At 38.6% G+C, this 22,519-nt stretch overlaps 1 protein-coding gene across 2 annotated transcripts in view; it reads left to right on the forward strand.

The window, feature by feature from the left end:
* The window catches only part of YBX3 (Y-box binding protein 3), a 26,024-nt gene extending 10,283 nt beyond the window's left edge, over nt 1-15,741 (forward strand). The window contains exons 5-10 of one of the 2 annotated variants that reach the window (XM_027592408.1): nt 1,675-1,797; nt 5,624-5,827; nt 11,183-11,280; nt 12,872-13,043; nt 13,687-13,786; nt 15,172-15,741. In XM_027592408.1, coding sequence (XP_027448209.1) covers nt 1,675-1,797; nt 5,624-5,827; nt 11,183-11,280; nt 12,872-13,043; nt 13,687-13,752 — 663 coding nt within the window. In that variant the 3' untranslated portion in view covers nt 13,753-13,786; nt 15,172-15,741. The remainder of the gene's footprint in view (nt 1-1,674; nt 1,798-5,623; nt 5,828-11,182; nt 11,281-12,871; nt 13,044-13,686; nt 13,787-15,171) is intronic. The other variant, XM_027592409.1, reaches the window with a different exon arrangement.
* Nucleotides 15,742-22,519: the final 6,778 nt, after the last annotated feature.

The following is a 22,519-nucleotide window of genomic DNA, read 5'->3' on the forward strand; positions in this document are numbered from 1 at the left end:
AATGACTGACTGACTACTGTGCATGTGCTCTTTGCACATACATACACACCATTCCGTGGTCCACATTCTTTTTTTTTTTTTTTTTTAAGATTTTATTTATTTATTTGACAGAGAGAGACACAGCCAGAGAGAGAACAGAAGCAGGGGGAGAGGGAGAGGGAGAAGCAGGCTTCCCGCGGAGCAAGGAGCCCAATGCGGGGCTCGATCCCAGGACCCTGGGATCATGACCTGAGCTGAAGGCAGACGCTTAACGACTGAGCCACCCAGGCGCCCCCGTGGTCCACATTCTTAATAGCTCTCAAGCTGTTCTGTTAAAAGAGAAAAAGTCACTGCATTTAATAGAGAAATTTAAATGATTTCTTTACCAATGTGATCCCTAGGCTGTCTTGCAAATCTGGAGTTTGAAATCATCCACCAGCAAATGCTGACCTGTAATGGTTTCTGTTATCCCATTGAACCCTTTAAATCTTGTGTTGCCAGGTTATTTTTACCTCTGTATGTTTTCAGAACTTGAGGTTTTACAAATTGGTGTAGAGTGTGATATAAGACTCTTGAATCTCTTGTCTCAATTTTTTATATTTTTGAAGCATTGTTTTACCTGTCCACATGAGAATAAGGATGGTAAGTCTGTCTCAAGGATCAGAAGAAGGTCTAAAGTGGCACTACATTTGTGGAAACCTATGTCTTGCTAAATCAAGGACCTTCTTTTCTGTTGCTGCCAAGTTGGGAGGCTTCCCTCTCAATAACTCTGTGCCGTACAGAGCCACTTGGGCCTGTGAATAGCTCTTCTCTTAGTGTCTCTTAGAATCATACAGGTTTCAACATTTTTCTTTTTTTGTTTATTTTTTTTATTATTAGGTTATGTTAATCACCATACATTACATCATTAGTTTTGGATGTAGTGTTCCATGATTCATTGTTTGTGTATAACACCCAGTGCTCCACGCAGAACGTGCCCTCCTTAATACCCATCACCAGGCTAACCCATCCCCCCACCCCTCTCCCCTCTAAAGCCCTCAGTTTGTTTTTCAGAGTCCATCGTCTCTCATGGTTCATCTCCCCCTCTGATTTCCCCCCCTTCATTCTTCCTTTTTTTTAATAAAGATTTTATTTGAGACAGAGAGAGAGAGAGAGCACGAGGCAGGGGGAGGGGCAGAGAGAGGGAGAAGCAGGCTCCCCCACTGAGCAGGGAGCCAGACTCAGGGCTCAACCCCAGAACCCTGGGATCATGACCCAAGCTGAAGGCAGACACTTAACTGACTGAGCCACCCAGGCATCCAGTTTCAACATTATTCTAAGACGATAATGCCTCAGTTATTTTCCACTGGGGAACATTCTTCCTGGTCTAGCATTATTTCTTTTATAATAGCATTACATTTACCAGTTTATGTTCTTAAAGAGGTACATCCTGCTCTTGAACTTAGTATAACCAAACAAGAAGGAAAAGTTTAGGTTGTATGGGCAAAGAAACTACATTGTAATCAGTACACCAAGCACCTCGCTCACCTTATTAATACCTGGGTGTATTTTTGATGTCATGATAGGAATTGTGAGTACATTCTGCCAGTCTTTAACATTCTGACTGTCCAAGACTGGTTTTTTTTGGGGTGGAGGTGGGGGGTTAGTTCAGCTTCTTTTAATTTTGAGGCCATCTTTGTCCATTTTCTTTCTCAGGGTGCAGAAGCAGCCAATGTGACTGGACCAGATGGAGTTCCCGTAGAAGGGAGCCGTTATGCTGCTGATCGGCGCCGTTATAGACGTGGCTATTATGGCAGACGCCGTGGACCTCCCCGTAATGTATGTTGTCTCTTTTCCTAAACAGCGATTGAAAAAATTGTCATGTCTAAAATTAAGTGTACATACTTGGAGCAGATAGATGTATCTTCTCTTAGAGGCACAAAATGATTTTTTTTTTTTTTTGGTTGGGAAATTTTTAGTGTCTAGCATTTTTCTTTTGCTAAAAGTCTCTCTGGACACTTGCCATTCAGAAGTTGTATCAGTTTGTACGAATTTGGCTGCAAGTAACAGACAATTATCTTTCAACAAGAAGACTTAATTAAGATAGGCTGTGCCAGGGTTGTCAAAAGGGCTTTTTCTTTATTTGGCTCTTTTATCTGGCCAGAACCTAGTCATGTGGCATTCCCTGGCAAAGGGGAATGGGATTTCCATGATTGGTATAAACCTGTTGTTCATCTCTTGGCACTGGCACTGTTGACCTCTAAGAAAATAAGGGTTTGGTTGGCAAGGGAGAATGAGGAATAGCTTGGGAATAGGCAAAAAATAGTACTGACCACAGAAATACTAATTTGTCTTGACTAAGTAACTATTTTATTTAGCATAGCATTTTCCCGTTATTTTAAAGTAAAGAAGCAGTAAGTAATTCTCCAGATTTTTAGTTTTTTAGATTGGTAGCAATCCTGGTGAAAGGGTTTACAACCAAGTCTGTCTTACAGCTTACTTAGAAGGCTCAATTTAAAGTACTCTGAAGGCACCTAAAAAGAATCCCATTCATTTGCGGTCATGAGGATCCCATTAAATTTGAGTCATTTTTTGATGTTTCTAGAATTAGTACATGGGATTGGCACTATAGAATAAAACTGAAGATGCTTTGTGAGCACTAGATTGTGGTTGTGTATATTATCCAAGGAAACCTTTTGAAAAATCTCATCAGAATAAAATGTGTGCAGAATGAGAATGATTTATCCCTATGCTTTGGTAGGTTTATATCTTTCTGCTTACCTTAATGCTTTCCTTCTTCATTCTGTCATCTTAACACCCTGCCCAAATTGGTTTTTATCAGATACCTGTTGACATTTTATTTTTCTGTTTCTGTATTTTTCTTTTCTTTTCTCTCTCTCTTTTTTAATTTTACTGGTCTCTATTTTATTTCTATTTTTTTAAAGTTTTTAATTCCCAGTTAGTTAACATACAGTGTTATGTAAGTTTCAGGTGTACAATATAGTAATTCAACACTTTGAAACATCACCCAGTGCTCAATACGACGAGTGCACTCCTTAATCCCCATCATCTATTTCATCCATCCTCCCTGCCCCCCTCCCCTAGTTCTATTATTTTTTACCCATATTTTGCTTATCCTATTTGATTTTTAATAAAAACCTGTGCAGGGGGTAGGGAGTAGGAATGAGCTACTACAACATTTATTATATCAAGTTAACTGTCAAATTCATTAGATTCACAGTACTCCAGTTTTGATGGCAGTTGACTCTTGGATAATATATGTTTGAATTGTGTGGGTGCCCTTAACCTGCAGATATTTTTGGTGAATACAGTACAGTAATGTAAATGTATTTCCCTTATGATTTTCTTAAAAACACTATCTTTTCCATAGCTTACTTTACTGTAAGAATATAGTATATCATATATATAACATATAAAGTGGGTGTTGATTGACTCTGTGTTATTATTAGGCTTCCAGGCAACCATAGGCTTTTAGTTAAATTTTTGGGAAGTTAAAAGTTATACATGGATTTTTGACTGCATGGGGGTTGGCACCCCTAACCTTCACATTGTTCAAGGGCCAACTGTATTTTGATTACTAGGTTAATTCAGAAGTAAAAGTGGTAGGAAAACTTTAGTGAGAAATTTTTTTTTTTTTAAGATTTTATTTCTTTATTTGTCAGAGAGAGATAGAGAGCGAACACACAAGCAGGGGGACTGGCAGGCAGAGGGAGAAGCAGGATCCCCACTGAGCAAGGAGCCCAATGTCCAGGACTCTGGGATCATGACCTGAGCTGAAGGCAGACACTTAACCGACTGAGCCACCCAGGCGTCCCAGGAAATTTTTCTTTAAAGACTTTTCTCCTTAGCTAGAAAGAGCATGTTTGGCAATGGCAATGCCGTTATTCTTATTTTATAAAACTCTTAATGATGTGGCTGTATAAAACTCAAAAAAGATACAGAAAAGCCTAATAAGAATAATTTATGCAGTCTCACACTTACTATTTTGGTGTATATTTTCTACGCTAATATGTTTTTATATAGTTGGACATTGTGTCTGATGCAGGTTTTATGAAGTGTAGAATGGCTTGATTTTTCTGAAATTAGACTAGTTGAGGCTATAGTTGAAACTTTTCCGCTTTTGGGAATTTAGTTGCCCATGTGGTTGGTTCTGGAGGGTTCTAAATCTTAAATATCCTCACTTCCAAAAGAAATAGATCATTATTTTATTAGTTTTTAATTTATTCATTTTTGAAAACTATAGTTACTTCTCTTGACTACCTTTGGCATTTGCTTATCTATATCCTTTAAGATTTGATATAAATTCTTTGAGGGATGTTTGGATGTTTTTTAATATAAAGTATCAGTATGTGATATGGTAGCTAAAATGTAAGAAAAAATCTAAGGCCAGTAGTTTCCTTTGTTAATAAGGCCTATATTTAGAAACTGCCTGTATCTTTTACTTACTACTATAAAAGTGCAATTAAAACTTTATTGTAAAACATATGAAAAGAATCATGCCATAAGTCAGCGGTTCTCAAACTTTTTGGTTTTTGGACCCACTTATATGCTTAAATTTTTTTTTTTAAGGTTTTGTTTATTTATTTGACAGAGAGAGAGAGAGAAGAAGCAGGGGGAGAGGGAGAGGGAGAAGCTGGCTCCCCACTGAGCAGGGAGCCCCACATGGGGCTCGATCCCAGGACCCTGGGATCATGACCCGAGCCAGAGGCAGATGCTTAACTGACTGAGCCACCCAGGTGCCCCTATATGCTTAAATGTTATTGACGATCCCAGAGTTTTTGTTTATGTGTGTTTATATCTATTAATATTATATTAGCAATGAGAGCAGCCATTTAAAAGATAATTGATTTAAAATAAACTCATTACACAAATATAAGTAACATTTTTTAATGAAAACTGTTTTTAAATTGAGTGAGAAGAGATGTTGCTTTATATTTTTGCAAATTCTGATATTTGGTTTAATAGAAGCCAGCTGGATTTTCATATCTCATTCTGCATTTAGTCAGCTAAGAGGCTACGTGTCCTTGTAGCTTTTGGTGCCCCTCCACATGTGCATGAGAGAATAAGAGGGGAAAAGGCAAATATTGTCTTAGTAGCGTTACAAGAATGTTGGAATTCAGTACCAGCCCCCCACTCGGAAGGGTTTTCCGAGACCCTGTCCACACTTTGAGAACTGCTCCTGGAAGGTCGGACTCTTTAGGACAAACCTGTTGAGAACACCACAAAGTATTTTTTTTTTCTTGTTTTGTCCTGATTTTGCCCCCAGTGGATGGCAAATGTTGGGAGATACACATTTGGCGGAGCTAACTAATACCAACCTTGTAGTTGGGTTTTTTTGGGTGGTTAATCAACAGATAGTCACCAGTTCTGATTAGATGACTACTAAATTCATTATGGATTGATTGCTCTTGCTTTTCTCCTTCTTGATATTTTATCTGCACAGATCTACTTTGATCTTAATGTAGTTTATCCCAGGTAATCACATGATAACCTGGGTTAAATGCATTCTGTCTTTATAATAGAAGGGATTATTCTTTTGGGGGAGATTTTTTTTTTTTCTTTTGGTGATAGTCATCCTAAGCAGTATTCTTTGGTTCTGTCCTTGCTGAAACTTCTTCTGAATCTCTGTTTCTTTGCTTGCTAGTACGCTGGGGAGGAGGAGGAGGAAGGGAGCGGCAGCAGTGAAGGATTTGAGCCCCCTGCCACTGACGGGCAGTTCTCTGGGGCCCGGAGTCAGCTGCGCCGCCCCCAGTATCGCCCTCAGTACCGGAGGCGGTTCCCGCCTTACCACGTGGGACAGACCTTTGACCGCCGCTCACGGGTCTTTCCCCATCCCAACAGAATGCAGGTAAAATTGCACCTGGGACTTGTCTTCAGCAGTCCTCACCCCTCCGTCCTTCCTCTGCCTTCTCTTCCTCCTCCTCCTCCAACACCAGCCGCCGGGAGTCAAACCTTGTTTGTGGCTTCCTGATGCCACAGAAGCTGAGGCAAGGCCTTTAGGATGCTTTTTCTGAGCAGCCATTCTCATAACAGAACCAAAAGCATAACCACAGGAGCCATGCCTGTAATTGGCCACCCTGGTGAATAGTGTACCGTTTAAAGCAGAGAGACAGATGGTTATGCATTAAGAGCTAGAACTCTGAAGTCAGCAGACCTGGATTTGAATCTTGCCTCTGCTACTTGACTCTGTGAGCTTTCGAGAAAACCAATTTAATCCTCATCTGTTAACTGGGGGATAATAAGAAGGGGTACCTCTTCCATGGATTTATGATGATTAAATCGAGGGTGAAGATTTTAGCACGCTCCTCAGGATAGATAAAATCTCTATTAAGTCTTGAATTTTTATGAGATGGCATCGATTATTAAGAAAACCTAACGTAGACGTGGTGACCGTTGGTTAGTTACTGATTCTCCTTTTTTTCCTGAAGAATACTGATATAGCTATTGTGAACCTGACCTATAATTAATAAACTTGTACCAACTTCATAATTCCCAGGAAACTTGGAAGACTTGGGATAGGGTATCAGTTTTGTTGTCACTAGCTATAAATTTTCCCTCTTCGTGTCCTTGGTTTTTGTTTTCTGTTTTTCCACTAAGTGTTTTGACTGAACACTATGTTCAGTCTGTTCGTTGCTACCCATCTCCTATCCCATCATGCATCACTGTGTTCTTTCTACATTGCTTCTTGTTATTTCCCTTCCACTCTTTAACAGCTGTCCCTGACGAATGTGCTAAAAATAACAAGTAGACTTGCATATATGGAGAGATTGGGTCCGTGAGGCATAGTAGGTTTCTTTAGGGCAGCATTCTGGGCTTCTAGGAAATGAGAACAGGAAGAGTCAGTGAGATTGCAATACACATTTATTTTTAGGGCATTAGTTGTACTTTCCTGAAATAATCTTTCTTAATATTTATTTAGCACGTCTGTATGTATCATTTTTTGAGAACATGATTCTTTTTTCTATATTTTTAAAATAAATTATATTTCATCTTAGGAATTGAAGGTTCAGAACAAATTGATTCTTCACTGCTCTGTAGAGCAACATTTGCACAGGCTGGTTGAAAACTAATTTTGAGAAACATGCTTATTCTGATAATTGCATGGAGTTGTTTTAACTTGAGCTGAATCTCTTACCCATTCCGTATATGAAATAAAAGCTGTCCTTAGATTCCTTCAACATTTTTTCCTTACAATCTTTCTAATACATACCATGTTTGGATGTCCAGTGACTAAAGAAATCTGCTTAAGGCAATCAACAGCATCAAATGAAAATCCCTAAGACTCATCTTTCATACAGCTAGGCTCCTGCAAGGTTGTTAGTGTAATGGCTTAAAAGTATAGAGAGATCTCTAGGATGTTAAAATTACTGGGGTCAAATAGAGAAGTCTTTGCAAACATTTTCTACTACATAGATACTGAAATTTATTGGACACAACAGGGAAAAAATTATAATATACAGGACAATAGTATTTCCCTTATGTACAAAGGACATATATAGCATGATACATCAGTGGCCAAATGGCTTCTATTTTTTTAAAGATATTCTAGCTTAATTTTAATTTAATTTTCACTTGCAAATTAAGTAGAACTGGTTACTGAGCCAATAGCCACTATTTGCATTCTTTGAGAGAAGAGGTATCTGATAGAGAAGAGGGAGTATAAAATATTTGGCACTGACCAAGTGGCAGATGTTTGAAATCAGTGCTCATCCAGTCTTCCCATCCAGTCTTTATAAAATTGGCAGTGGTTTCCATATTTTTGTTGGTGTTACAAATGAAGAGATTTGAGTATTTTTAAAAACTGGCAAACTTTTACCTGAGGTTGCATGGGCAGGAAGTTGTGGAGCTTGATTTAAACTCAGTCTCTTGCCGATGCTCTTCCCCTCTTACCATTCTAGTAAATTCTCATCCTTCATACATGTCAATTGCTGTTTCTGTCTGCTTTTTGTGAATCAGAGTCCCTGGGGAAGAGGCAGCTTGGCTTGTCTGGAGCAGTAAAGGGAGGCTTGTGTGGTTGGGACAGCTGGGAGCGAGGCTGCAAGGGGTCAGAGGTGTGATTAGGGTGGTATCTTAGAGCAGATCCAGCCTGCCTGGTAGACTGGTAAGGACTGCCGACCTGCTCTAAATGTGACAAAAAGCCAGTAAAGGGATATAAACAGGGAAGACATATTTAAGAGCTCATGGGACTACTTATGGAAGCTTAGATCACAGGAGACAGGGGTGGAAGTAGGGAGACTAGCTGCTATGATCTCCCCGTGTGGAGCTGGTTATGGCATGGATGAGAATGCTAGCAGTGGAGGTGTTCAAAGTTGCCAGATTTAAAAAAATATTTTAAACCTGGAAGTGATGGCATTTGATAATGGTGTGATGTGTGGTGTGAGGAGTAAAGGATACCTCTGTGGTTTTTGATTTAAACAAATATAGTAAGACTGAAGAAAGATCGGGTTTGGGGGAAAGGTGGAAATCATCTGGAGATCTGCCCCCACCCCACATTAAATGTTACCTGGAGATGTGAAGTAGGCAGAAAAATAAAGCACGGTTGAGAGGGAGAATGTGGCTTGAGTTAGGAGGGTGTCATTTTAGGTAAGGTGGTTGACAAAGTCTTTGGGGTCATATTTGAAAAGAGACCTAAATAAAGTGAGGGAGAGAGTCTTTCAGGCACTGGGAAAGGCCAGGAACAGCAGGGGGAGTGGCAGGGACAGAGGCCCAAGGGGGCCCGGAGGGGTTGGGGGGTGGGAATGAGACTACGTGGAACTTTGGGGTCATAAGAACAAATTAAAAGGCCTGGCAGGGATGGGGTTAACTGTGAAATGAGTGTAGGTTGAAAACTGATCCTAGACCCGAGTCCCTGGGGCACTGACAATGCAAGATGAAGATGAAGAAGGACCAGAGAGGGAGAAGGTATGTCAAGAAGGAAATGCTGCGTTAAATGCTGTTAAGCACGGGAAGCTGTGCTGAGAATTGATGCCTGGGTTTGGTAACTTGGAGGTTAGCGGTCTGGTAAGGGCAAAAGTCTGGTTAGAATGAATTCAAGAGAGCAAAGGGTAAGGAAGAAAAGGTATTATATTCTCCTTTAAGGTTTCTGTGGTGGTAGTGGTGGTGATTTTCTTTTATATGTATGTCTGTAGAGGAACTCAAATGGGGTAGTAGCTGGAGGAGGGGAGGATATGGGGTCAGGGCAAGGTTTTGGTTTGCTTTGATTTTGTTTTGACATTTAGTGAATTCTCTTCTGGTCTCCCTAACCCTTCCCTCCCCAACAACTTGCTCCTAAAGCCATTATAGAGGGGCAAGTCAAATGTGCTCTACGTTCATACCCCCATAGGCACATGTACCTATGTGTAACTCATACTGTATATGTATATAGATATATATTAGCATGTGTGTGTGCCTTATTTCTGTCTACAGAAATAGACTCTTATTTCAGTCCCTGAAAACAGACACTCCTTAATAACACTGAGCATACCTGGTCCCCAATTTTTCATTCCTAAATACCATGCTCCAATAAAAAGAAGCTCTCTTGGAGAAATGGCTGATTTCAGAGCTGGGCCAGAGAAAGTACAATATGAGCCCGGAACATCTTGTTGTGCCAAAAAGCAAGAAAGTACTCAGAGAATGTTGGAGACATGTCAGGGACACGAGCCAGCTTGAAAGGGTTCCCATTGGCCAGTAATGATAGTAACAGATTATAACTCATTGAATAAAATAGAAAACCATGAGTTTATACAGGTACAAATACATAAATGAATATATTGAGAATTTGATGAGAAGGGAAATATTTACAGACTTTGAAAGTACTTCTCAAAGTCCTCATTAATGACAAAGAGGGAAAGAGTAAATTTACAGAGAAGTAGCCTTGGCAGATACCACCTTAAGTACTTTTGACAGTGCACATTGTCAGTAACGATGCAAACTGAAACCATATGCCATCCAACAGGATGCGATGAGAAGAATGCAGTGTGACTTTTGTGGCTTCTTTGTCAAAGATGCATAAGCTAAATCATGAGGAAACACCAAACAGCCCCAAATTGAATAAAATAACTGGCCTGTAATCTTTAAAAGTGTCAAGGTCATGAAAACCAAGTAAAGATTGAAGAACTGTTCCGGGCAAAGAGACAGCTAAATTCAGTGCATGTTCTGCATGGGTCTTTTTGCTGTCAAGGACATTATTGAACAACTGGTGAAGCTTGAACGGGGCCTGAGGATTAGGTTCTGTACTTCCAACTTTTCTGTAAGTAAAGGATGGGTGTTATTTCAGCCTGTTTGCCTGGATGGAAACGAGGGTGTAGAGAAGAGGGAAAAATCTACAATGAAGGGGAGGAGGGATCGCGAGTCAAAGTGTTCGAGGAGGTGACAGAGGAGTTGGCTTTGTATATGAGCATGGACCACTCACCCAGGGTTAGGAGAGAGGAGAAAATTACAGCAAACACAGGTATCTGGGCAGATTTGAGCATGAAAGAAAGTGGAAATTCTTTGCTGGCTGCTTCTCTTTTCTTAGTGAGCTAGCGAGAAGTAAGGGATGTTAGTGTTGAGAAAAAGGAAGCTGAGATGTGGCTGTATTGTAAAGAATTTTAGAGATGTGTCTCGTGGGTTTTGTTATTAGTTTTTAGTCGCTTCTTTCTCTGGAAGTTCCACAATAAATGAATTTTATATCCCCAACTTAAAATAAATTTATCATCAGGAAAGTGTAATTTTATTATTTTTTAAAGGTTATACTTAAATAATGCAAAGAGATGAAAGGAAGAAACCAGAGGTGAAGGTGTAGTTAGGAGGTGTGGGAAAACCTTTGAATGTAGAAATCATTAATGGTTGAAGGGATACCCTGTCCGTAGACTGAATAAGTGGGTCTGAGTTTGAAATGTGGAAAAGATTCTCATTGCTCAAATGTAGTATATCATCGTATTTCCTTTTACAATGTAGGGGTTTTTTTGGTAAGAGATGAATGGGACACTTCAAAATGTTAAGTTAGTCTTATAAAATAAGGTGCTCTGTGATAGGCAAAAGACTGTTCTAGTGGAAATAAGGTTTTCTTTGCTATCATTCATGAAGATCTGTATCAGTACACAGTTCACTGTTAAAGTTGACAGTTCTTGGCTTTATAATGAAGCATCTTTTTACTTAAAAATTCTGAATGTAACTGTGGGCTCTATGTGTCTTATATCTGGTAGTATGACATTCATTTTCAGCTCTCACTGCCTTCTTGTAGGCTGGTGAGATTGGAGAGATGAAGGAGGGAGTCCCAGAGGGGGCACAACTTCAGGGACCCGTTCATCGAAATCCAACTTACCGCCCAAGGTACCGGAGGTAGGTGACATTTTTCACTAACGACCAGTTGAAGCACTTGTGAGCAGTAGTACAGTGGATGAGACTATTGTGGGCCTATTTTATGGATTTGTAATATAATTAGAAGAAGTGGCTGCATCCTAAGTTTCGGGGGAACTCTGCAGTATGCTTTCAGATGGCCGTGGGATATTTTCCCCCCACCTAACAAAATATTTAGGTATCTCTGTACCAGACTATTATTTGTATTTGTTAACTTTCATATGGTGTGAATTAATATTTAATTTTTTATTATATTTAATGAAATAAACAGTAAATTAATTGATGGGTAATTCAGTGGTAGAGCTACAAATGGAGGAAGAAGTGAGTGCCAAGAAGATATTTGGGATACTGAATTGCGAAAACCAAGGCAATGTAGGTGGTAAGTCAGGCTACAGATCAGATTGTGTTTAAATTCCCACCTTGTACCTGTGTCTCCTTTTGGAGGTTCCTGGACTGTCAGACTTAAGTTACCAGGTCTCTAAGATGGACACTAAAGAGTATTTTACAATTTCTAAAAGTACTAATGAATCTAAGATAATGGCACATGGTACAGTCTGCCCTCAGTAAACACGAGACATTATTACTACCAGTGACGTTCATATTAGTGAAGGAATAGGTTATTTGTGCTTTATCCCTTGTGAAGACTGAATTGGGCTAGACTCCATAAAATCCTTTTAAAGCTCTTTGTATCATAAGCCTTTCTGTTCCTCTCCCTGGTCCTTGATGTAAGTGAAAAAAGTAGACCTTCACTCCTGATTGACATTTTTACCACCTTGAGGTTTGGCAATATGGGTTTATTGAAAGGAGGGTAAGTCTATTATTTTGGGAAAGGATTTGTACCACTTTGTGTCCTTTTTCCTCACAAGATTCATTCCAGTTTTAGACATAATCACTCCTAATGATTAATTACTAAGGACTTTCAAAAATAAGACACTTCATAGAAATGTCTTAATGAAAACAGAAAGGGGAGAGTGGTATATGTAGATTGCAGCTCTCTCAATCCCTGGCTGCACGATCATGGGAAAATTATACCTGATCTTTGTTGACCTATAAAAAGCAGAATTCCCTGTGGTTCAACCAAATACCCTCTCTACACTACTCTTGGTTTTCTCACTATAAATCCAACTTCCAGAATTAGCATGGAGATGAAATATTTGACACAAAAACATCCCCAGCACAGGCTCTGGCACAGAATAATGTTAGTTTTCCCCCATGTTTAATCCCCTAGTCTCCACTAAACTGTTCGAGGAGAGCAGATACCAGACAAGACTTTTCTTTTTAAATCTTCCTGTCCTCGGTGCCTGCCAGGTGCCTGCCAGGATCATGCTATGTGTCCAGTGTATATTCGTTCACTATAAATAGGTATTCAGATGAAGAGGGGAAAATAGTGGAAAAATAAGTTCGTTTGTTGGTTTTTTTTTCACAAAAATCTCTCTTCCATTTACTGCATTAGCCTGTGTATAATTCTAGCTATAAATACCGATCACTTAATCTTAAAAAATAAAGATTATTCTTGAGGCCCCCTGTCCTGTTGCACTTGTGCTCTTTTTTTTCGTCGTGTTCTCTGCTCTAGAGGCCCTCCTCGCCCCCGACCTGCCCCAGCTGTTGGTGAGGCTGAAGATAAAGAGAACCAACAAGCGGCCAATGGTCCAAACCAGCCATCTGCCCGCCGTGGATACCGGCGCCCCTACAACTATCGGCGTCGCCCCCGTCCTCCTAATGCTCCTTCACAAGATGGCAAAGAGGTAAATTCAGACAGCCAGAGGGGGATGTTGCCAGACCATCCTTAGTCATGTCAGACCCTATTTAGTATTCCATCCTAAGAGTGCTTTGATAACCTGGTAACTGACGATGATAGAGCATTTTATATAAAATGTTATTTATAGTAACATTCATAGGTATTTTATATCTAACAGTATGTATTTCATATAAATGATAATATATTTTTAATATATAATATTTTGCTGAAGATCTATATCTATATATGTTATGGAGAGAGAATGCCCTGTACATAACACAAACCCAATATTTGAATTCAACTAATTAACATTCTCTGAAAGAATTATGCATACTAATGGACATTCAGAATTAAAATGTTTAGGGCTCTCTGAACAAAGGACAGCATTTAGAGAGGAGCCTCTCTAAGCACGTATTGAAAGCAATTGGGTATCAGAGACTTTTTGTTATGGAGAGTGGTGCTGTTTAGTTGCCATTTATGGGCCTTTCTTCTGTGGTACTAATTTTTGACTCCTACTTAAGAATAGTTGATTTTGCACAGTGATTTACCTTCATAAGCAGCAAGTTTCTAACTTTTGAGACCTTTTATCCTTGAACTTTCCATTGTCATCTGGATCAGTTTCTGATTTGTGGTTTTGTTTCGTGTTTTAGACCAAGGCAGGCGAAGCGCCATCTGAGAACCCCGCTCCAGCCACCGAGCAGAGCAGTGCTGAGTAACACCAGGCTCCCCAGGCACCTTCACCATCGCCAGGTAAGAGCTCCCCAGGCTTGAGTTGATATTTTAAGTATTGTTGACTTCTAACCTGAACTAGTTCTGTGGTTCCTCTGGGCCAACCTTTAATCTCCTTTAGGATCTTGGAGAGAGAGTCGTTTTAATGCTTAAGTATGGGATTTGACCTTATTTCACTAGGCTTTTGGGGGTGTAAACATCAAATTTTTTTAAAATTTTTTTTAATACAATTTTTAATACTAACACGTCTTCAGAAAACTGAAAGTTTTACTTTTGTGACACCTAGTAGCCAGTTTGAATGAGATTGCTGTACAGAATAAACTTGAGAGTTTTTTTCTTCCCTTTGATAACCAACAGAATTTATTTTGAGGCAGTGCAGCATAATGTGTGAGAGCCAAGAGGTTTCTGTACTCAGTGCAGGATCTCCTGCTCATTTGCTGGATGCTACCGAGTGGTTTGTTTATCCTCTACCTCAGCAATGTCTGCTGCTGATAAAACAGGGATACCAACTAGACTACCTCACTAGGGTTGTTGTAGAGATTTATGAGAGAACAGGTATGAAGTGCTTGAACAGGGCGTGGTAAAGCACAACCTCTGGGTGAAGTTCAGCTTGCTGTCTTTACTGGTGTTGGAAAATTTATGTAGGTAAAAATATAACTAGAAAGACTGACCCAATTGTGAAGCCACTCTTAGAGGAATTTAGAAGCCATAGTTGTTTTCATTCTGGGTTTTTTAGCTAGTAACTCCTGGGACTTAAATTTTTGAGTATTTCTTGGTTGTTGCCCTTTTCATTAAATAAAGAATTAGCTTTTAGTTAAAAGAGGTTGTTAAACTCATAGCCTACTGTCAGGTAGACATTTGCTATGCTGGGAATATTGTATTTTATCTCTGGGTTTTGTGGACAATATATCATAAAATTAAGCTCCCTATTTAAATTTGCTTGCATTAACTGACTTAGAATTGTTTCAGTCATTTGGCTGTAACCTACTTAGTAACATTATTTCTAGGTCTTGTAAGGAAGTAATCCAAAATACAGGCAAACAAATATTTCTACTATCTATAATCTAACATTGGGAAGGGGCTCAATTTGGGGGTATATTCATGTTAGGAAATATTGTACAGCCACTAAAATGATTATGAAGAATAAGTGAGGCTGTAGTTTCACTTATTTGAGAAGGCTTCATGATGGTAATTTTATATAGTTTTATAAAATTTTTTACTACCATGTACTGAATGTTCTGGTTTATAATAAAAATGTTTTATTAAATGTATAGTTTACAAATCTATAGATGCAAGGATAGATTCCGTTTAGAACTTCTGAAATACTGTTTTTTGAATTAACATTTTTGCCTTTTTATTCTTTAACTTTTGGTCATTTTGTCACTCTTGGTTTTAATTTTTTCCAGGTGACCTAAAGAATTAATGACTATTAAAAAAAAAATAAAGCATAAAGCAGACCATGACCTTAACCAACACCAAAGAAACATCCAAGCAATAATGTGGAAGACTGATAACCAAGATGTGGACATTAGAATGTTTACTATTATTCTTCATGAAACAGACAACTACAAAAGGAAAAAGTCAGCCAGTTTTTCTAGCAAGCTGAGATCCCGGGAATGCCTGCACAAAAGACAGGAGAGCAACCTCCCCAGTTTCAGCAACCACTAGGTTTATATTTTTTTCCTGGTTTTTACTGTTTTGGTAATATGAATTGAAAGAAGAAATATTAATAACCACATGGGGAGAACCCCAACCAAAGAAATCTGAAATATATAGTAAATGCTTTTTTTTTCCTTTTTTGTTCATTTTGGATGCTGGTGCTAAACTTCCAAGTGTCGTGATTTAAAAAGAAATTTTATGCCCGTATTTATTTCTAGGATGAGGGGAGGATAACATTTTTGCTTTCTTATGTGACTCTTTAAAAATGTGCAGTATGAAGTTCCTCAAAAATAAAATTTTTACCCTTGAAAGGAAAAGGTGTATGACTGGAGTATGTTTTCCTATCTTAGCATATGTTTTGTCTTTTCACACCACTTTATTCACAAAATAGTAAACTCAGAGCCAATGTAAAGGTGCATTAGTGCTATTTGATAAAATGTAGGCATATGAGCTCGAGACCATGGGATTCCTCTTAGAAGGGTATAGCTGAGAAGGAACAAGTTCTTGTCTGAGTTCGGCAGTGGGCATGCTTCATTCGTACTCTATCTCTCGAATACTCTTCGTTGAGGTGATGTGATGGCATTTAGATTAGTTTTCTTTATATAAATGAAGGAGTTAGGAGTTCTGACCTTCTTGAACCTCCAACCTGAGGTTTTCAACACCAACTGCCATGTTATATGTTTACATGTGTGTCTTTCAGAAAAGCGGAAGAGGAGGGGCCCCTTTCCAACTGCACTAGAAATTTCTTCCCCCCCTGGGAAGGTGGTGCCCTCAAATTGAGAAATGTTACAGTATATGTCAATGCTATGTAGTTACTTCTCAGATACACTGCACCTTTCAAATTTATCCTTTAAATCAGGTACATGTTGAGCCCTAGGTTTGTGCCAAGCATTATTCTGGTGGCTAGGAGGGCACAAACCAACAAAAGACTCTAGTCCCAGTGAGCTTGCATTTTAGTGAGTGAATATCGAGAATAAACAAATGTAAACAAATGTGAAATTTAATGTCAGAGGGCAATAAATATTATAAAAGAAAAAACATGGTAAAGGGTTAAAGATTGGCATAATTGCAGGAGGTACATTTATTTTAAACGGGTGGGTGGTCTCTAAATGATAACAGAATATATAAATGGATTCATGAGGTGGGAGATCAATAACCATTTGAATTTCTAGGGAGAAGAACATTCAAAGCAGGGAGAGCAGGTGCAAAGACTGCAGGGAGGGAACGTGCATACTTGGCCTGTTTAAGAGATGGCAAGCAAGGGAAAGTGGATTGTTCAAGAACTTGTATTGCCTTGCAAGTTCAAAAAAAACCAAAGTTGCACAAGGCAAAAAATATTCAAAGGTATAAAGTATTTTATGAAGAAATGTCATCTTAGTTCTGATTCCCTTAAGGCAACCAGGTAGTATGTTTTTTAAAAAAAGATCTATTTCAGATCTTTTATGTTCACGGGGGCGTGTGTGTGTTTGGCAAACTGATGCAACTCAGGGAGGGGGAAGGGGTTTTAATTGTTGTTATTCTAGCAACAAACATTAGATCCGTTTTTATAATGCCATGGGTAGGTTTACTGCCCAGCTGGTGTTCTAACTTCCCCCCCCACCCCTTCCTGCTCATTTTAAACAATTTTATTGTGGAGTCTTTCAAACATTTTTTGAATGTCTTTATATACTGGCATTTACATTTTTTGCCCATCTACTTATCTTTATTGTTACTCCATTATCAAGCTTAGGCAGAGTCCTCTCATCATTTGTACTGGCTGCACAACATTTCAATTATATAGCTATCCATAATTTTGTCAGCCCACTTACTGGATATTGAGGCTTTTTTAAAAATTGCAATTATAAACACTTTATGTCATAGTTCCAACATCCTTACCTCTAAATACTCTCCATCTATTTCCAGGTTTACTGTTAATCTATTTCTGGAGGAAAAACAATGTAACAATGCATGCAAAGAGTCGGGGGGGAAATCTTTGGTGGTGGGTATAAGTATAATCCTAAAACACGGGTTTGAAGGTACAGAAGAAAGAATTGGATTTGATGTGAGGATGGGCCTGAAATAAGTTTGTTGTTGTTGTTGTTGTTTTCCTTTTACAGCAAGGGATCAGGGACTTGAATTGCTTTATCAAGAAACAGAGGCTATCTGGGTGGGAATATAGCTGGAGATTAACTAGAATGCTGTCTTCCATTGATCACACATTAGCTGTGATTGGTTAGTAAGCTCATGAATTTTGCATGTGTGATGGAACAGCACCTGTAGAGAAACCCTACACAACTCGAAATATTTGCATGCCTACTATTTGCCAAGAGTGATGCTTGGTGCTTTTGTATCACAAATAGCTCAACTGACACAGTATTCTAAGGGGCTCCTGCATTGCAAAGGTGCAATTTTTGAAAGTACTTTAGCTCTTCGTGGAATGGAAAAATGTATTTAAACAGACGAATACTTTGAGATTTTGAAGTAATAAAGTTGTTTAAATCTTAGAGCTGATGCAGATTGAAACTTCTGGAAGCTAGTACTCGGTTTCAGTTGAAAAGAGGAGAAAATAAATGTAATCTCTTGACTCCAGAAGAGTGATTTTGTATATCATGGCATAGGTGTCTTTCTTGTTTAATAGGAGAAGTCTAGAAAGGAAACAGGCTGTTATAAATCTCTAAAAACTAGGTAATCTTGTTCAGCAAAGGTGATACTATATTAGTTTTGTCATTTTCTTAGGGTGAAAGCATTTCATCTGACAATCTAACTCCAGAACCACCCAGATTTTCACAAAGGGATGGCAAGCTGTAATGGAGCTGAAATCCACACTGGTAACGTGACAGAGGTTGCTTAGCTTGTCGATCCCTCCCTACATCTCTGTAGTTTTTGCTCAGTATTCTATTAAGAGGGTTATAGAACGGAGGCATGTAATAGAAGAGATGAGAAATCACTATATGTTATTACCATAGTTTTTTTTCCTGCATTGATCTCACTGTTTAATTCAAAGGGGACTTCACATGTGGGGTTCAAAATGACTCCTGAGCCTACTGCATGGACATGGCGCCACGGGTAAAAGTCCCTTTGATCAGTTGAGAACAGAACTTCTCAACCAATAAAATTATTGGGAAGTGTGTGTGTGTGTGTGTGTGTGTGTGTGTGTGTGTGTGTGTGTGTGTGATTATGAAATTCCTAAACCATTTTCTAAAATGGCTGTTATGGCTGAATTGTGTCCCTTCTAAATTCATGTTGAAGTCCTAACCCCCACTACCTCAGAATGTAACCATATTTGGGGATTAGGTCTTTGAGGAAGTGATTAAGTTAAAATGAGGCCCTGATCTGATAGAACTGCTACTGTTACAAAATGAGGGAGGTGCAGACACTGGGGGCTCACATGCACAGAGGGATGACAACATGAAGAGGCAGCAAGAGGGCAGCCATCCGCAAGCCACGAGAGGCCTCAGGAGAAGCCAGAACTGCCACCTTGATCTTGGACTTCCGGCTCCGGAACTGTAAGAAAATAAATTTCTGTTGTTTAAGCCACTCTGTGGTGTTTTGTTGTGGCAACCTTAGCAAACTAATACATATCATTTTAATTTGCAGCAGCAATGTATGAGCGCCTCTCTACATTCTTGTGAGCATTTGGTATTGTCACTTTCAAAATTTGAGCTCTTCTATGTGTCTGGTGATATTTATTATGGTTTTAATTCACATTTCCCTAATAGCTAATGATGTTGAATATATTTTCCCGTGCCTGTTTGCTGTGTATTTTTCCTTTCTGGTAAAATGTCCATTCATGTTTTTTATAAATTTTTTTATTGGACTTTATTTTGTTTTTGGCTTAAACTATTTAAATTTTGAGCGTTCTTTATGTAATCTTGATATGAGTCTTTTGTCAACTATTTGCAAATACTCTTTCTTCAGTTTGTAAGGTGTTTTTTCATCCTCTTTAACACTGCCTTTTTTAGAGTGAAAGTTTTTAATTCTGATGAAGTCTAATTATTTTTTCTTTAGCGATTGTGGTATTGGTTTCATGTCTCAGAACTCTTCACCCAGCCTAAATCTTAAAGATTTTCTTCTGTTTTCCTCTCAGATAATTTTTGTATGAGTTGTAAGATTTAGGGTGGGTTTCAATTTTTTGCCTATGGATTTCCAGTCATCCTAGAACGATTTCTTGAAAAGACTATTCTCACTTAAATGCACTGCTTTTATACCTTTGCTAAAATCCAGTTGGCCGTACTCAATGTGGGTTTATTTCTGGGGTCTTCATTCTGTTCTATTGCTCTAGTTTGTCTATCCCTCCACCAATAACACATTGTCTTGAGTACTGTAAGTCTTAAAATCAGGTAGAATGATTCCTCCCACTTTATTTTTTCAAAATTATTTTAGCTATTCTAGTTTTTTGGCCCTTTCATGTACATTTTGGGAATAAGCTTGTTGATTTCTACAAGACTTCTACAAGAAGTCTTGCTGGGATTTTGATAGGGAATGTATTAAATCCGCAGATCAATTTGAAGAGGATTGACATTGAGTCTTCTAATCCAAGAACATGGCATGTGTCTATTTCTTCAAATCTTTGATTTTTTTCATCAGTGTTTTGGTTTTTAGCATACAAGTCCTGTACATGTTTTGTTAGATCAATACCAAAGTATTTCATTTTGTTTTTAGGAATTGCAAATGGTATTGTTTTTAATATCAGCTTCCTCTTTCTCATCACTAGTATATAGAAATACAATAGATTTTTTTAAAAAAGATTTTATTTATTTATTTGACACAGAGAGAGGAGTAAGAGAAGGAACACAAGCAGAGGGAGTGGGAGAGGGAGAAGCAGGCTTCCCACTGAGCAGGGAGCCCGATGCGGGGCTGGATCCCAGGACCCCAGGACCCCGGGATCATGACCTGAGCCGAAGGCAGACGCTTAACGACTGAGCCACCCAGACGCCCCTAGAAATACAATAGATTTTTATATGTAGACCTTGTATCCTACAAATTCAATGAACTTATTTGTCAGTTCCAGGATTTATTGATTGATTGATTGATTGTATTTATTTATTTATTTATTGTAGATTCTTTGGGGTTTTCCATGTTGTTAGGAACAGGATTTTCATTATGTTATTTGCAAATACAGGCACTTTATTTCTTCCTTTCTAATGTGTGTTCCCTTTATTTCCTTTTTTTGCCTTACTGTACTGGCTGGCTAGGACCTTCCATACTATACCGACTAAGAACGGTTAGAGTGAATATTCTTGCCTTGTTGCCAATATTAGAGGGGGAGAGCATTCAGTCTTTGACCATTAAATATCATATTAGCTGTAGGTATTTTTTTAGATGCTCTCTATCAAGTTGAGGAAGATCGCTGTATTCCTAGTTTGCTGGGAGTTTTTATTCCGACTGGGTGTTGAATTTTGTCTAATACTTTTTCTGCATCAGTTGATACAATCATGATTTTTCTCTTTAGCCCATTAGTATGGTGGATTACACTGGTTGCTTTTCAAATACTGAACCAGCCTAGTATCCCTGGAATAAATGCACTCAGTCATTGCTGTGGTCTGAATGTTTGTATCCCCCCAAAAGTAATACATTGAAATTCTAATGCCAGTGTGATGGTGTCAGAAGGTGGGGACTTTGGGAGCTGCTTAGATCATGATGGTGGAGCGTTCTCCTAAAAGAGGCATTACAGAGATCTCTAGCCCATTACCTTGTGTGAGGACACAGTGGGAAGAATACACTGGCCAAAAGCCGGGAAGAGGGCCTTCACCAGAACTTGACCCTGCAGGCACCTTAATCTTGAACTCTCAGCCTCCAGAACTATTGGAAATCAATTCCTAACCTACCCAGCTTGGGGTATTTTGTTATAGGATCCTGAACAGACTAAGACTCTCATACTGTATAAATTTTTAAATATAATATTAGATTTAATTTGCTAATATTTTGTTCAGGATTTTTACATCTCTGTGCATGAGGGATATTGGTGTGTAGTTTTCGTTTTGTGCTATTCTTCTGGTTGTGCTATCAGGGTAATACTGGCCTTATGAAATGAGCTGGGAAAGGCTCCTTCCTCTTTTATTTTCTGAAAGACATAGTGTAGAGTTGTTAGTTTTTCTTCAAACATTTGGTAGAATTCTTCAGTGAAGCCATCTGAGTCTAGGGATTTCTTTTTTGAGAAATTCTAACTCCAAATTTAATTTAATAGTAATGGGCCTATCCAAATTATTTCATATTGGATGAGTTGTGGTAGTTGGTGTTTTTTGAAGAATTGGTCCGTTTTATCTAAGTCATCAAATGTATGTGTGAAGAGTTATTAAGGTATTTCTTTATTGTCCTATGTCTCCAGAAATGGTAGTGATATGTTTCATTCCTGATATTTATAGTTTTCTTCTTTTTTCTTTTTTTGTTAGTCTCACCAGAGGCTTTCAACTTTAAAAAAAAAAAAAAAAGATTTTATTTATTTATTTGACAGAGAGAGACACAGCGAGAGAGGGAACACAAGCAGGGGCAGTGAGAGAAGGAGAAGCAGGCCCCCCACTGAGCAGGGAGCCCAGTGTGGGGCTTGATCCCAGGACCCTAGGATCATGACCTGAGCCAAAGGCAGATGCTTAACTGACTGAGCCACCCAGGTGCCCCAGGTTTTCAACTTTAATGATCTTTTCAAAACCTAGCTTTTTGTTTTATTGATTATTTTTTCTGGTTTTCTATTTTTTCATTTCATTGACTTCTCTTTATTATTTTCTTCTTTCGGCTTGCTTTGGGTTTATTTTGCTCTTATTTTTCTAACTTCTTCAGATTATTGGTTTGAGACTTTTCCCGTAATTTTTTTTTTCATGTAGGCTCCACACCCAGTGTGGAGACCAATGAGGGGCTTGAACTCATGACCCTGAGATCAAGACCTGAGCTGAGGTTGAGTCACATGCTTAATGGACTGAGCCACCCAGGCATCTGCTCTCCTATTCTAATATAAGCATTTAATGCTATAAATCTCCCTGTCAGCACTGCTTTACCTGTACCTCACAAATTTCAAATGTATTTACATTTTCATACAGTTTAATGTATTTTTAAATTTTTCTTGAGACTTTCTCATTGACCCATTTAGAAGTGTGATGTTTAATTTCCAAGTTCTTAGTG

Source organism: Zalophus californianus, chromosome 9 (genome assembly GCF_009762305.2).
Source record: "Zalophus californianus isolate mZalCal1 chromosome 9, mZalCal1.pri.v2, whole genome shotgun sequence".
Taxonomy (NCBI): domain Eukaryota; kingdom Metazoa; phylum Chordata; class Mammalia; order Carnivora; family Otariidae; genus Zalophus; species Zalophus californianus.